The sequence below is a fragment of the Hyperolius riggenbachi genome, chromosome 10 (genome assembly GCF_040937935.1).
Source record: "Hyperolius riggenbachi isolate aHypRig1 chromosome 10, aHypRig1.pri, whole genome shotgun sequence".
Lineage (NCBI taxonomy): Eukaryota > Metazoa > Chordata > Amphibia > Anura > Hyperoliidae > Hyperolius > Hyperolius riggenbachi.
This window is the reverse complement of record NC_090655.1, coordinates 218,494,576-218,509,724: the sequence shown is the minus strand read 5'-3', so window position 1 is coordinate 218,509,724 and position 15,149 is coordinate 218,494,576. Positions and strand designations below refer to the sequence as shown.

Genomic DNA, 15,149 nt, shown 5'->3' with positions numbered 1-15,149 from the left:
TGCAGCCACGGCTCTCCTGAAGAGTAAATAAAACCCGAAACACTTTAGTCGGGCTGCAGGAGAGAATGCTGAAAAGATAATCATTTGTTTTTGTTAGGAGCTGAATGAAGCAGATTTTATGTTGCACTGATATGGCTGTTTTGTACAATTCAGAGTCAGCATTCTACCCCTTAAAGTTAAAATAGATCCTTGTACCCCTATAAATAGCTTTTGTACCCCAGCTCATATGGGTGCCAGAGACATTGTAGGTATTTGTATTATTCTGTCAGCCTAGTGGTAAAGTATGGGGAGAAACAGAGGTGGAGAAGAGAGAATCGCTGCTTGTCACCACAGATCTGGGCATGTGCAGAAAGATGCACCCCTCATTCACTACATTTCATGCTGAATATCCCCAAGCCAGGCCTCGAACAATCTATTCCTGAGATATCGCTTACAAACCAATATAGCAGTTTGCAATTTGGTGTGGCAGTAGCTTTGTGGGGAGTTGGGTGGGGGTTCCCCCTCCTTATACTCCAAATGTAGGGTCTGTAGGAGCCATGGTTGCAGAGGTCCTTTAGCTCAAATTTAATGAATTACCGTGATACTGAAAACTCCCATAAAAAGTGGAGGCTTCAGCTTCAGGGAGTCAGGAACATGGGGGGTTTCAAACTTGGTTTCTGGTTTGCAACCAGCCTCAGTCTCTAGAAGGGTGTAAGCTTGGGGAGGGGGGAGTGTTCTGTAAGATGCACGGGCGCTTCTGCTGCAGACGAATCATGACAAGTGTGCTCCCTGCCTGAGTCTCTAGAAGGATGTAAGCTGGGGGGGTTGTTCTGTAAGATGCACAGTCACTTGTGCTGCAGACTAAACATGACAAGTATGCTCCCTGCCTGAGTCTCTAGAAGGATGTAAGCTGGGGGAGGGGGGGGGGGTTGTTCTGTAAGATGCACGGCCACTTGTGCTGCAGACAAAACATGACAAGTATGCTCCCTGCCTGAGTCTCTAGAAGGATGTAAGCTGGGGGGGGGGTTGTTCTGTAAGACGCACAGCCACCTGTGCTGCTGACAAACCATGGCAAGTGTGCTCCCTGCCTGAGTCTCTAGGAGGGAGTAAGCTGGTGGGAGTTCTGTAAGATGCACGGCCACTTGTGCTGCAGACAAATAATGACAAGTGTTCTCCCTTCTTGAGTCTGTAGAAGGGTGTAAGCTGGGGAGGCGGGTTTTGTAAGATGCACAGCCACCTGTGCTGCAGACAAGGCAGCCGTATGCTTATGCCCTTATTACTGTGTAACAAATGTATAACTTGTGTGTGTCATGTGTGAGATATTCAGGGGAATTGCAGGCATTTTGCCATGATAATAAATCACATTAGAAAACACAAGCAATGTTTTCCTATGGACATTAAGGGCCCTTTCACACTGTGGCAGTGTGGCAAATTGCCGGAAGTTCTCAATCTGGCATGCTTTGAAAAATACGTTACCGTGTGTCCCTGCAGAGATCTGCATCGGACTGGAAGTCATGTAAGTCTATGGCGATGCATATCAGTGTAAAAACCTGTCGCAGATTTTATGCATCGTGCTTGTGCTGAAGCGTATTTTTTGCCATACGCTTCCGCGCTCATCATCGCTTGGCCGGCAGGAAGTGAGCATCACTTCCTGTTTGGCCAGATGCCACACAGGGAAACCGCAAAGCCTATTTCTGGCCAATGTGCAGTGTGAAACTGGCCTTATGGTCAAGTGTTAAAATGCATGTTTTTTTTGCATGCTGGGAAAAATATATATATTTTTTTTTTTACACCTTTGCTTGTGACTCCTATTGGCAACAGTCAACCGGGACCATATTGGGGGGAATCACATGCGTTTTGCTGTGTGCAATGCTTTTTCTATGGACGTTCAGTCAGGGGTTATGATGTGCGATTTTCTGTGTGGGGGGGAAAAGTACCAGCTCTTTTTTGTTTTTTTCTTTATGCTCTGTGTTCGGCTTCTATTGCTGACAATCAGCTGCTGTCACCTGGCTGTCTTGTGCAGGAGATGCAAAGAATCATCTGTATTAAACTGCAGCTAGTTTTCTTAGACAAGGGTGTGCTCCTGGCCCAGCTGCTGTCAGCGGACTGGTGGCTGACGTGCAGAAGATGCAATGGATGGTCTCTGAAAATCTGTGGACTCAAGTGTCCTCCCTGCCTCACTGTAAAAATGTGTGTGAATTGAAATGTTTAGATGTCTCTATATCTGTGTTAGTGTCTGTTGTAAATAAAGTTGGTTTAAGTGAAAAAGTAAAGTGTATGTGATTGATATACTCTGAGCATGTGCATGTACATAATCTTATGTGTTAGACTTTCAAACCAAAATGGTAGCCATGACTATTTGTGCAATGTGATTGGTTTGTGTTAAATGACAACTAAAGTGAGAAGAATATGGAGGCTGCCATATTTATTTTCATTTAAACAATACTAGTTGGCTGGCAGCCCTGCTGATCTATTTGGCTGCAGTAGTGTCTGAATCACACCAGAAACAAGCATGCAGCTAATCTTGTGAGAGCTGACAATAATGTCAAACACCTGATCTGCTGCATGCTTGTTCAGGGGCTATGGCTGAAAGTATTGGTGGCAGAGGATCAACAGGATGCCAGGCAACTGGTACTGTTTAAAAGTAAATAAATCTAGCAGCCTCCATATCCCTCTCACTTCAGTTGTCCTTTAACGTGAACCTGAACTGAGAGGTATATGGAGGCTGCCATATTTATTTCCTCTTAAGCAATACCAGTTGCCTGGCTGTCCTGATGATCCTTTGCCTAGATCCTAGTGCTTTTAGCCATAGATCCTGAACATGCATACAGATCAGGTGCTTTGACTGAAGGCTGACTGGATAAGCTGCATGCTTTTTCAGGTGTGGGATTCAGACACTACTGCAGCCAAAGTGATCAGCATGGCGGCCAGGAAACTGGTATTGTTTAAATGGAAATAAATATGGCAGCCACCACATCCCACTCAGATCAGTTGTCCTTAAATGCAGTCTCCCTGATCCCAGTGGACTGAGCTGGACATGACATTATTTTGTTGGGTATTTGTGTTGTTAGTGTGGAGGGCTGTATGTATTATATGAACTTATCATTGTATTTATGTAAATGAGAACCAATGGGGGCACTAGGTGCCAGCATGCATGGGCTGATAGGTGTGGGTGGGTGGGGAGGACAGCGGAAGCCTGTGGTGCAGCCCTGTCCACACAGGACGGAGCTCTCAGCTATACGAAGTATAGCTGAGAGAACAAAAAAGCATCTTGGTTCCTAAACAGACCAATGGGGATCAGGATGATCTGTTAAGGAACCAATGGGGAGGGAAATTCAAAGATGCTTTTTTTTCTCTCAGCTATGCTTGTGTCTTGTGTTTATTTCATTTAACCCTTTGTGGAAATGGGTAAGGGGTACTTTGTACCCTATACTCATTTCTCTTGGGGAAAGGGCGGGCATCTCGGGGTCCTTTTATTAAAGGGGACTCTCAGATGCCACCATGACCCTTCCCCCTCCCCAGGGCATCTTCACCCCCACCTCCTCCTGAGGCACCAGAAGTTGGGAAGAGACCCTAGTGATTGGATTGGACAAGGGCTCTGGGGGAGAGGGGGAGGCTTGGCCGCCACTCTCCTCCAGACCCTCGCATACCATGGACCATGTGGGCTGGTATAGCTCAGGGTGCGAAGGCCCATGCAGTCAGGGATCCGCATTCTGGCTATCCAAGTCTGTATGGGGAAAAGGGGGCTAAAGAGGCTTGGGAGGGGGGAATCTCATGTCATTTTTTTTACATATTTCTTACACTCTGAACATATACAGTGGGATGCGAAAGTTTAATTGTCATGATTTTCCTGTATAAATCGTTGGTTGTTACGATAAAAAAATGTCAGTTAAATGTATCATATAGGAGACACACACAGTGATATTTGTGAAGTGAAATAAAGTTTATTGGATTTACAGAACGTGCACAATAATTGTTTGCATAACTTTGGGCACTGTTGTCATTTTATTGATTCCAAAACCTTTAGAACTAATTATTGGAACGCAAATTGGCTTGGTAAGCTCAGTGACCCCTGACCTATACAGGTGAATCCAATTATAAGAAAGAGTATTTATTTAAGGAGGTCAATTGTAAGTTTCCCTCCTCCTTTTATATTTCTCTGAAGAGTAACAACATGGGGGTCTCAAAACAACTCTCAAATGACCTGAAGGCAAAGATTGTTCACAATCATGGTTTAGGGGAAGGATACAGAATGCTGCCTTAGAGATTTCAGCTGTCTGTTTCCACAGTTAGGAACATATTGAGGAAATGGAAGACCACAGGTGCAGTTCAAGTTAAGGCTTGAAGGGGCAGACCAAGAAAAATCTTGGATATACAGAAGCGACGAATGGTGAGAACAGTCAACCCAAAGACCAGCACCAAAGACTTACAACATCATCTTGCTGCAGATGGAGTCACTGTGCATCGTTCAACCATTTGGCGCACTTTACACAAGGAGATGCTGTATGCAGAGGAAGCCTTTACGCCGCCCACAGCACCAACCGAGCCACTTGAGGTATACTAAAGCACATTTGGACAAGCCAACTTCATTTTGGAAAAAGGTACTGTGGACTGATGAAACTAAAATTGAGTTATTTGGGCATAACAAGGGGCGTTATGCATGGAGGAAAAACAACGCAGCATTTCAAGAAAAACACCTGCTACCTACAGTAAAATATTGTGGTGGTTCCATCATGCTTTGGGGCTGTGTGGCCAGTGCATGGACTGGGAATCTTGTCAAAGTAGAGGGACGCATGGATTCCACTTACTATCAGCAAATTCTGGAGACCAATGTCCAGGAATCGGTGACAAAGCTAAAGCTGCGCCGAGGCTGGATCTTTCAACAAGACAACGACCCTAAACACTACTCAAAAACAAGCAGGGTAAGTGGACAAATCAAGAAAAGACCATGTGTACCAATAATATTAGGACTTGCAAGGCGCTGAAACAGGAAAGCCCAAGGAGCATTCATCCACAGCACCACATAATTTGGGCAAAATGAACAAAGCAACCAACTAAAAATGACTTTCTAAAAAAACTCTTTATGGAAATGGTTAAGGGATACTTCAGTACCCCTATGCCTATTTCACCTGGGCAGGGGGCCAGAATCTGAGGTTCTCTCTCTCCCCCCCCCCCAAAGGCCTACTCCCATAGGTGTGGGGGCAGTTACACCCACTCTCCTCCTGGGTGCTGGAGGTGGGGATGAGCCTCTTGGGGAAAGGGGCGAGGCGTGGCCACCCCTCTCTTCCAGGGCCCACCATACCATGGACCATGCGGGTTGGTATAGCTCAGGATGCAGAGTACTACATTGTCTGTGCTCCACATTCTGGCTATACCAGCCTGTATGGTTGACAAGGGGTTAAAGAGGCTTTGGCGGGACCCCACATAATTTTCTTATTTAATTTTTATCAGTGCAAACCATAGGTACATTTGCCAGGGATCCGGTACAGTGTTCCTTGGCCAAAGAGCTGCTAGTTCCACCAGGTTTCCAGGTGGTCATAACACATACTGACCACCTGGAAACCATGAAATTCACTGCTCATAAGACATGTACATTTTATCTATCAGTATACCATTTTTAAAAACTTTCAAATAGATTTTTCTCAAAAACTAAATGTCCTTTTTGAAAGATTTGTTTTTACCTTGTTTCCACCGTTCCCCTTAACATATCCTGCACATTTGGTGATTCTAGCATGTATGGGGGCTTTGCAATTAACCACTAAAGTCGGCAGCCAATTGTCTGTCATTTAAGTCTATGGAGCCCTCCACAAACGGCCAGTTCGTGAACATTTGCAGTAAATTCGCATTCATGAACAAAAGATTTGATGTTCGCTACATCACTTTTGTGGGTACCTCGTACCTTAGAGGAACATTACAATAGGAATAGCAGCCACACCAGGAGCCATATGCAATTCTCTTTTTCACCTGAGTTTTTATCATTGATTTTAAATAACTTTACAGCACCTTTTAACTAAAAAAAAGTAGGTGAAAAAGTTGTATGAAAATTATTTTGAGCATTTTCTTGCTTGCTGGTGGCTTAAAAGGCATTTTATTGACAAGTTTAAAAATATCACCAAGGAGAAAACTCAGGAGAAAAAGTGAATGGCATATGGGTCCAGGTGAGGCCAGAAAAACTGAGCAGTCACCTGCTGGATAAATATTTGACTTTGAGCCTCTCTATGACAGAGAGGCCGTAAAAACTGGACAAATACCTGGCGGAGAAAAATGTGACTTCCAGCCTCTGTGTAATTGGAGTAACAGGCATGCACCAGGGCAATAATTATAATAATGATAATCATAATAGTAACACTTTTTCTTGCTAGTAAAACCAATTGTAGGACCCGGGGATGTGCTGGGTGCCTGAAGGGGCAGGAAAGCTGTGCCTGTGGTCAGAGCAGACGTGAGGCCCGGAGTAACAGGCATGCGCCAAGGTAATAACCAGAATGCCACAGGGCCTTGTGATGGCCCTCCAGGTGCCTTCTCAGTGTTGTTGTACCTGTATGTGTGCTGCTCTTCCACAACTACATTTTTGTAGGCACAGGATGCAAATGGCGTTGGCTTTGTCAGCACACACACTGAAATATTGCCACACTAAAGACACATGTTGGACTGGTCTAGTACTTCTACAAGTGACCTGACCCCTTGTGATGTTCTAACACTCTGTTTTTTTACTCCTGTCCCCTGTGAGGGAGCAGAAAGTGAAACTGCAGGAGGCTGGCTTGTGCTTTGAGTGCTTTTCTCCTTAACCTCCTTAGCGGTAACCACGAGCTAGACTCAGGGTGGAAAACCGCAGCTCAGAGCGGTAACCCCGAGCTGCAGTTGTGGTAGCCGCTGGGAGGTCCATGCAGAGCATTGCACACAGCGGGGGATTTCACTCACCTCCTGGACAATCCAGATGCTGGCGGCCATTCCTCTTCCGGTCCACGGAGGCTCTGCACCTCCCTGGTGAGATCGCCGACTGACAGCCAGCAATCTCACTATAGGGTTACAGCGCCACCCAGAGGACAGAGGGAGAACTGCAGCTCTAGATCCCAGTGAGGTGAGTAAGTGCAGGGGCTGCCCCAGGCTCTCCTGTGGTATTTTTTTCTTGCTTTTAGGGTATAAAAGCACAGGAAGAAATTGTACTGCTTTTAGACCCTAAAATCAGGAAGAAATCAGGGAGGTTAAGGGCTTCCTGCCACAGGGCCTTGTGATGGGGCTGTAGGTGCCTTCTCATCGTTGTTGTTCCTACATGAGTACTGCTCTTTATTAATTATTGGAATCATTTTGATTTATAAATTTATTTATTTTTAATTAAACTGAAGGTGTTTAGTTCATCATTGGTGCACACAGCTCCTCATCCTTTTTCTCTTGAACTTTACATATTGAGTTTTTTGCCTCCTGTCCCTTGCGACCTCTCCCTGTTTCCTACCCTTGTCCTCCCTCTTCGAGGCTTGGGCTCTCTCCCTCTGAATTTTCCTCCTCCTGTTCCTCTCTTGTGGGCACCCATGACACATCTATCATCCTCATCAAGAGCTGGCAAACGGCCGTTGTTCACCATGAACAGTCCGCCATGCTAAATGTTCACTATTATTATTCATTATTATTTATTACTATATGTTATGTGCAATAGAAAAAAATAAGAGTAGCATTAATAATAACAACAGATTACTGAGTGGAGGTGATTCCACAAACAGAGGCTGCAGTTAGCCTATTCACCACAAGATGGCAATTATACAGACAGGAAGTAATAAAACCAAAGAAAGATAGTGATGTACAGTAATAGCAGGAAAAGTACTTGCAGGAAGTAGAGATGCGAAGTTCGGATCTTTTCAATGATTCGGATGATTTGAATCGGATCATTGAAAAGATCCGGATCTTTGATCCGAATCTTGGATCATTTTACTAGGGAAGCATTGGGGGAAGGGGGGGGGGGGGCTGTGAAATGACTAGCAGGACAGGACTTTCCCTGCAGTGGACAGAGAAGGGGAGGGGGTGGACAGATAGAGAAGGGGGGATGGTGGACAGAGACGGGCAGGGAGAGAACAGAAGGGAGGAGGTGAACGAAGAGGAGTGAGCAGAGAGCAGAAATTTTTTTTGCACACAATACCCAATTGCAGTCATATGCTTTACATATATTTCACCTATATGTTCATCTGTATACTCTGAATGCAAACGTCGCACAGTGAAAGAAAGCATTCCCCTTTTCTCACCTCCAACACATCATACATTTAGGGAGAAGATAAGTGCAGCTGGTTAGAGCAGAGTGCAGGAGGATCATATTGCACAGCAATCACAGTGCCTGTGTTCCAAGCTGTCTGCAGAGTTACTGAGCTGTGCTTCTCAGCCAAAAGTTTCCCATTTGTTCACAACTACAACAGACAGCCTATAATCAGCAGCACATTGCAGCCAGTAGTGTGCTCCACACATATCTGGCAGTGGCACCCATGTCCCCGCTCTCATCTACCTGCTGTCCCTGCAAGGCTGGCTCCCCTCCAACAGAGCGATCCCTCTCTGCTCTGCTTCCAGGACCCTGCTGCCCGCTGAGAGGGGGGGCGTGCCGCTCCTGGCCCCGCCCCCTTTGATCCAAATCTGTTCATTTTGATGATCCGGAAGAAATCAGGGAGGTTAAGGGCTTCCTGCCACAGGGCCTTGTGATGGGGCTGTAGGTGCCTTCTCATCGTTGTTGTTCCTACATGAGTACTGCTCTTTATTAATTATTGGAATCATCTTGATTTATAAATTTATTTATTTTTAATTAAACTGAAGGTGTTTAGTTCATCATTGGTGCACACAGCTCCTCATCCTTTTTCTCTTGAACTTTACATATTGAGTTTTTTGCCTCCTGTCCCTTGCGACCTCTCCCTGTTTCCTACCCTTGTCCTCCCTCTTCGAGGCTTGGGCTCTCTCCCTCTGAATTTTCCTCCTCCTGTTCCTCTCTTGTGGGCACCCATGACACATCTATCATCCTCATCAAGAGCTGGCAAACGGCCGTTGTTCACCATGAACAGTCCGCCATGCTAAATGTTCACTATTATTATTCATTATTATTTATTACTATATGTTATGTGCAATAGAAAAAAATAAGAGTAGCATTAATAATAACAACAGATTACTGAGTGGAGGTGATTCCACAAACAGAGGCTGCAGTTAGCCTATTCACCACAAGATGGCAATTATACAGACAGGAAGTAATAAAACCAAAGAAAGATAGTGATGTACAGTAATAGCAGGAAAAGTACTTGCAGGAAGTAGAGATGCGAAGTTCGGATCTTTTCAATGATTCGGATGATTTGAATCGGATCATTGAAAAGATCCGGATCTTTGATCCGAATCTTGGATCATTTTACTAGGGAAGCATTGGGGGAAGGGGGGGGGGGGGGCTGTGAAATGACTAGCAGGACAGGACTTTCCCTGCAGTGGACAGAGAAGGGGAGGGGGTGGACAGATAGAGAAGGGGGGATGGTGGACAGAGACGAGCAGGGAGAGAACAGAAGGGAGGAGGTGAACGAAGAGGAGTGAGCAGAGAGCAGAAATTTTTTTTGCACACAATACCCAATTGCAGTCATATGCTTTACATATATTTCACCTATATGTTCATCTGTATACTCTGAATGCAAACGTCGCACAGTGAAAGAAAGCATTCCCCTTTTCTCACCTCCAACACATCATACATTTAGGGAGAAGATAAGTGCAGCTGGTTAGAGCAGAGTGCAGGAGGATCATATTGCACAGCAATCACAGTGCCTGTGTTCCAAGCTGTCTGCAGAGTTACTGAGCTGTGCTTCTCAGCCAAAAGTTTCCCATTTGTTCACAACTACAACAGACAGCCTATAATCAGCAGCACATTGCAGCCAGTAGTGTGCTCCACACATATCTGGCAGTGGCACCCATGTCCCCGCTCTCATCTACCTGCTGTCCCTGCAAGGCTGGCTCCCCTCCAACAGAGCGATCCCTCTCTGCTCTGCTTCCAGGACCCTGCTGCCCGCTGAGAGGGGGGGCGTGCCGCTCCTGGCCCCGCCCCCTTTGATCCAAATCTGTTCATTTTGATGATCCGGATGATTCGACTCACAAAAGAGATTCGGATGAAAGATCCGAATCGTTCATGATCCAGACAACACTAGCAGGAAGTGTAGAGAATACATTGGCCTCAATTCACGGAGCATTATCAAACGTTTATCAAACACTTTATCAAACGTTTGATAATTTATCTCATGGGTAAAATCTCACTAAGGTGTTATATATTTGTTGAACGTTTTATCGGTAAAGCATTCGATAAATATATAACACCTTAGTGAATTCAAAATTAGATTTTACCCATGAGGTAATTTATCAAACGTTTGATAAAGTGTTTGATAAAACTCCGTGAATTGAGGCCATTGTCGGAAGAGGTAATTGTGTGATTCTTGTTATACTGTATATACTAACTAAATTATAATATATGCCTGTTGTAGTGAGGAGATTACTACAGACATGGGTATGGGCGAGTAGTGGGGAGATTAGTACAGACATGGGTATTTATTTAAAGAGTCTCTGTTACAAAAAAAAAGTTCCCCTGGGGGGTACTCTGGAACCTAATGAGGCTTACCCATCCTCCTGTGTCCCACGGCGGTCTCGCTGCAGCCCACGGAACGCACAGCCGCCAATTTGTCAGGCTATGCAATATCTACATTTTCTGGCTCCAGCGGGGGCGCTGTTGCGGCTCTCCGCTCGGAAATAGGCGGAAATAGCCGATCTCTGTCGGGTCCTCTCTACTACGCAGGCGCAGGAGACTGGGCCACTTATCTCCAAGCGGAGAGCCGATACTGCGCCTGCGCTGGAGCCGGGAAGGTAAATATTTACATCCCGCTGTTCGGAGGGGCACAGCGAGACCACCGTGGGACACAGGAGGACGGGGAAGCTTTGATTAGGATCCGGAGGCGTCCCCCACCCGAGGTGAGTACCCCCAGGAGAACTTTTTTTTTGTTACAGAGTTTCTTTAAGTATTTATATATAGAACCGACCTATTATGTAGTGCTGTACAGAGTATATGTTGTCTTGTCACTAACTGTCGCTCAGAGGGGCTCACAATCTAGTCCCTACCATAGTCATGTGTGTATGTATTGTGTAGTGCATGTATCATAGTCTAGGGCCAATTTAGGGGGAAGTCAAATAACTTATCTGTATGTTTTGGGATGAGGAAACTGGAGTGCTGCCAGGAGGAAATTCACTCAGACTCAAGGAAAACATACAAACTCCTTGCAGATGTTGACCATGCTGGGATTCGAACCAGGGACCCAGCGCTGCAAGGCGAGAGCAATAACCACTACGCCAACGTGGTGCCATTGATTGGTTTTTGGACACATTGAACACCTTTTTTAAAGAAATGGCTGCAGTGATGCACATTTTATGCAGAGGCTTTTGCAAATGTGTAAATGGGAAATGTCTCTGCTTACAAACCCAGCAGTGATGTGAAACACTTTGGCCTCAATTCTGGTAGCTATGTGAGGTAAATATCTTTTTGTAGGTAAAATACCTCATACGGTATTTTCCTCTTTTTTTTAAGCAATTCTGAAAGATTTTTCTGCATTTCCGAACATGCGGTAAAAATGTGAGGATTGTTACAATTGTTGCCTTAAAATTTGCATAAAAATGTGAAAATTCGCCTATTTAATTTAAGTATTTATATAGCGCCAACATATCACACAGCGCTGTACAGAGTATATTGTCTTGTCACTAATTGTCCCTTTAGAGTGGCTAACAATCTAATCCCTACCATAGGTTACGTGTATGTATGTATCATTTAGTGTATGTATCATAGACTAGGGCCAATTTTAGGTAGAAGCCAATTAACTTATCTGTATGTTTTGGGATGTGGGAGGAAACCGGAGTGCCCAGAGGAAACCCACACAGGGAGAACATACAAACTCCTTGCAGATATTGACCTGGCTGGGATATGAACCGGGGACCCAGCACAGCAAGGCGAGAGCTCTAACCACTACGCCAGCGTGCTGCGCTTAGGAAAAGCTTATGCGAAATATAATATCCTAGTGGAAATAGACCCTAAGGTTGAAGGGTCAAAAAAACAAAGCAGGTGGTTATGGCACTCAGCGCTGGGTGCTGAAACTGGGCACCTTATAGCAGCAATGATATGCTGCGCAGGACGCGTAAAAGTAATTTGGGGCTCCGGCGAGCACCAGATCCCAAATTACTCCTCCCTCTGAGTTGCGACGACTCTGAGGGGGAATAGTGTTTAATGTCTCGGGAATTAAGCTGCAGCAGGGTGAGCTGTCATTCGGCTCGCCTTGCGCCCAGGTCACCAATGGCGTACTAATACGTACGCCAAAAAAAAGGCTCCATGTTAAAGTATAGGGTGGATGTGAACTCTGCATAACATTGCATCACTAATGAAGACATAGAGAAAAATCTAATCTGTGAATAGTGCAGAGTGGAGCTGTGACTGGCCGATCTTGTATGCCATGAAATACTATCCTTTTGGAACATTTACCACCTCCAGCTGGTGCCTCACATGTATTCAGACTCTCTGTGTGACCTCATCTCTGGATATCTATTACGTGTTATACTATAAAGCATGCCTCTAAATACACCTATTCTCATCTCTGGTCATTTCTGCAGTCAGAGTTTGTATGTCCTGCAGTGGGAGAGATTGCACAAAGATGATGGCTGGGGAAAGGGGGGGGGTGTGTGTGTAAAAGCTAGAAGGTGGAGCCAGTTAACAAGGGGTGTGGCTTGTAGGACATGCAGAGAAGATGGAGCCTACAGCTGGAGAGTGGTTCAGTGGGCTCTGCTGCTTTGGTCCTGGTATTGGCACTGTCCCAGCTGGGAGGCTTGTTGCTATGGCTCTTGGTGGGTTTGTGGTTAGTAGTTGATGGACAGGTGGGCTCAGGTATGGTCAGGATATGGAGCTGCAGTCCCATCTGCCTAGTTCATCAGGTGCCAGAGCCATAAGTAATGATAATTTATAGCTAATTAGCTGCAGGCCTCTGGTCCTATTTTCAGGCTGGTGCACACCATAGCGATGAGCTTTTTTCCCAAATGCAAATGCGGGTCCTGCAGCATTTTTGCTGATTTCGGAGGCGATTGAGCCTCAATGTTAAGGATAGGAAAGTGGAAAATCTCTCTGAAAAGCACTAGATCAGAGCGATTTTCCAAGCGTTTTTTTGCAGAAGCTGTTCAGTTACAGCTCTACTGTAGCAAAAAATAAAAAATGCTACACTAAAATGCTCCAAAAATTGCTAGGCATGATTAGAAAATCACTAGGCATATGCCTAGAATCGCCTAGAAAAATCACTTCAAAAAGCGCTGAGATTTTGTGATTACACTAGTGCTTTTTGGTGTGCTTTGGCCCTTACTCTGTCCCCAGCTGTTCTCTCTCTTCACATCCTCATCCATCCACTGCTGCCGGCACTGCTGTAACCTCCCAGGAATGTGTGCATGGAGAGGAGGAGAGAAGCACCAGATGATGAGCAACGCACACTGGAAGAGAGTACTGTGTGAGTACTGAATGTGCAGCATACCACAGCTAACGGGATATTATCAACTCCTAGCAAATCATGTTCTTTTCTGTGCTCTGTTTATTAGTGCTAATATGTTTTAACTATGATTTGTTATCCTTTTCAGAACTAATATCTGAGCTCAAAGAACAAAAGAAAGTTGTGAGGGTTGATCAGCAGGAAAACATGATGACAATTAAAGAGGAAGAAGAGGAGACCTATGTGAGGAGTGACCAGTAGGCCATGGAGGAGGGTGACATGATGGGGACAATTAAAGAGGAAGCAGAAGAGATGCATATGAGGAGTGATCAGCAGTCTATGAAAGAGGGTGATATGAAGACAAAGAGAACGATTCGGATCTTTGATCCGGATCTTTTTTGTGAGTTGAATCATCCGTATCATCACAATAAACAATTCGGTTCACAGTGGATGTCTGAAAGAAACAGGAACTGCAGCTTCTGCCAGGGCCGTTCAGGCAAAAGGGGCATTTGCCCTGGGGCCCCCGACTGTTCCAGGCCCCCCTCGCCCCTCATGTCTGTCACAGTGCTCTGTTTTCTAACAAAAGCTGCGTCGGGTAGTGTTGTCCGGATCATGAACGATTCGGATCTTTGATCCGAATCTATTTTATGAGTCGATCATCCGAATCATCAAAATGAACGATTCGGATCGCAAAAGGGGCGGGGCCAGGAGCGACACGCCCCCTCTCAGCGGGCAGCGGGGTCCTGGAAGCAGAGCAGAGATGGATCGCTCTGTTAGAAGGGAGGCAGCCTTGCAGGGAGACAGGTAGATGGGAGAGGGGACATGGGTGCCACTGCCAGATATGTGTAGAGCACACATACTGGCTGAAATGTGCTGCTCATTATAGGCTGGCTGTTCCTTAGTGCTGCACAGTGAACACATTGGAAGCTTTTGGCTCAGCACAGCTCAGTAACTTTGCAGACAGTGTGATTGAAAGGCAATATAATCCTCCTGCACTCGGCACTAAACAGCTGCACTTATCTTCTGGGAATGCTTTCTTTCACTGTGCGACCTTTTCTTTCAAAGTGTACAGATGAACATATAGGTGAAATATATGTAAAGCATATGACCAGGGCCGGCCTTAGGTTTCACAGCGCCCTGAGCGAACCAGATTTTGGTGCCCCCCTCCCCATTCATCCTCTTCACGCACGCAGACACAGATTGCACACATGCAGATCACACAGACACATGCAGATCTCGCGCATACACATACACACACTCACAAATGCAGATCTCATACAAGCAGATCACACACACACGCAGATCTCGCGCGCACGCACGCACACACACACACGCGCAGATCTCGTACACACACACACATGCAGATCACACACACACTCACACTCACACATGCTGATCACATACAAGCAGATCTCGCGCACACACACATGCGGATCTCACACATAGACATATACACACTCATACATGCAGATCACATACAAGCAGATCGCACACACACACACAGATCACATACAAGCAGCACGCACACACACACACGGGCAGATCACATACAAGCAGCACACACACACGCAGATCACATACAAGCAGCACACACACACGCAGATCACATACAAGCAGCACACACACACGGGCAGATCACATACAAGCAGCACACACACACAGATCACATACAAGCAGCAC

General features: G+C 45.6%; 1 protein-coding gene across 1 annotated transcript in view; it reads left to right on the top strand.

The window, feature by feature from the left end:
* Nucleotides 1–15,149, top strand: part of LOC137536818 (zinc finger protein 208-like) — a 76,672-nt gene that overhangs the window by 25,701 nt on the left and 35,822 nt on the right. Inside the window, exon 4 of the mRNA XM_068259014.1 lies at nucleotides 13,579–13,719. Coding sequence (XP_068115115.1) covers nucleotides 13,579–13,719 — 141 coding nt within the window. The remainder of the gene's footprint in view (nucleotides 1–13,578; nucleotides 13,720–15,149) is intronic.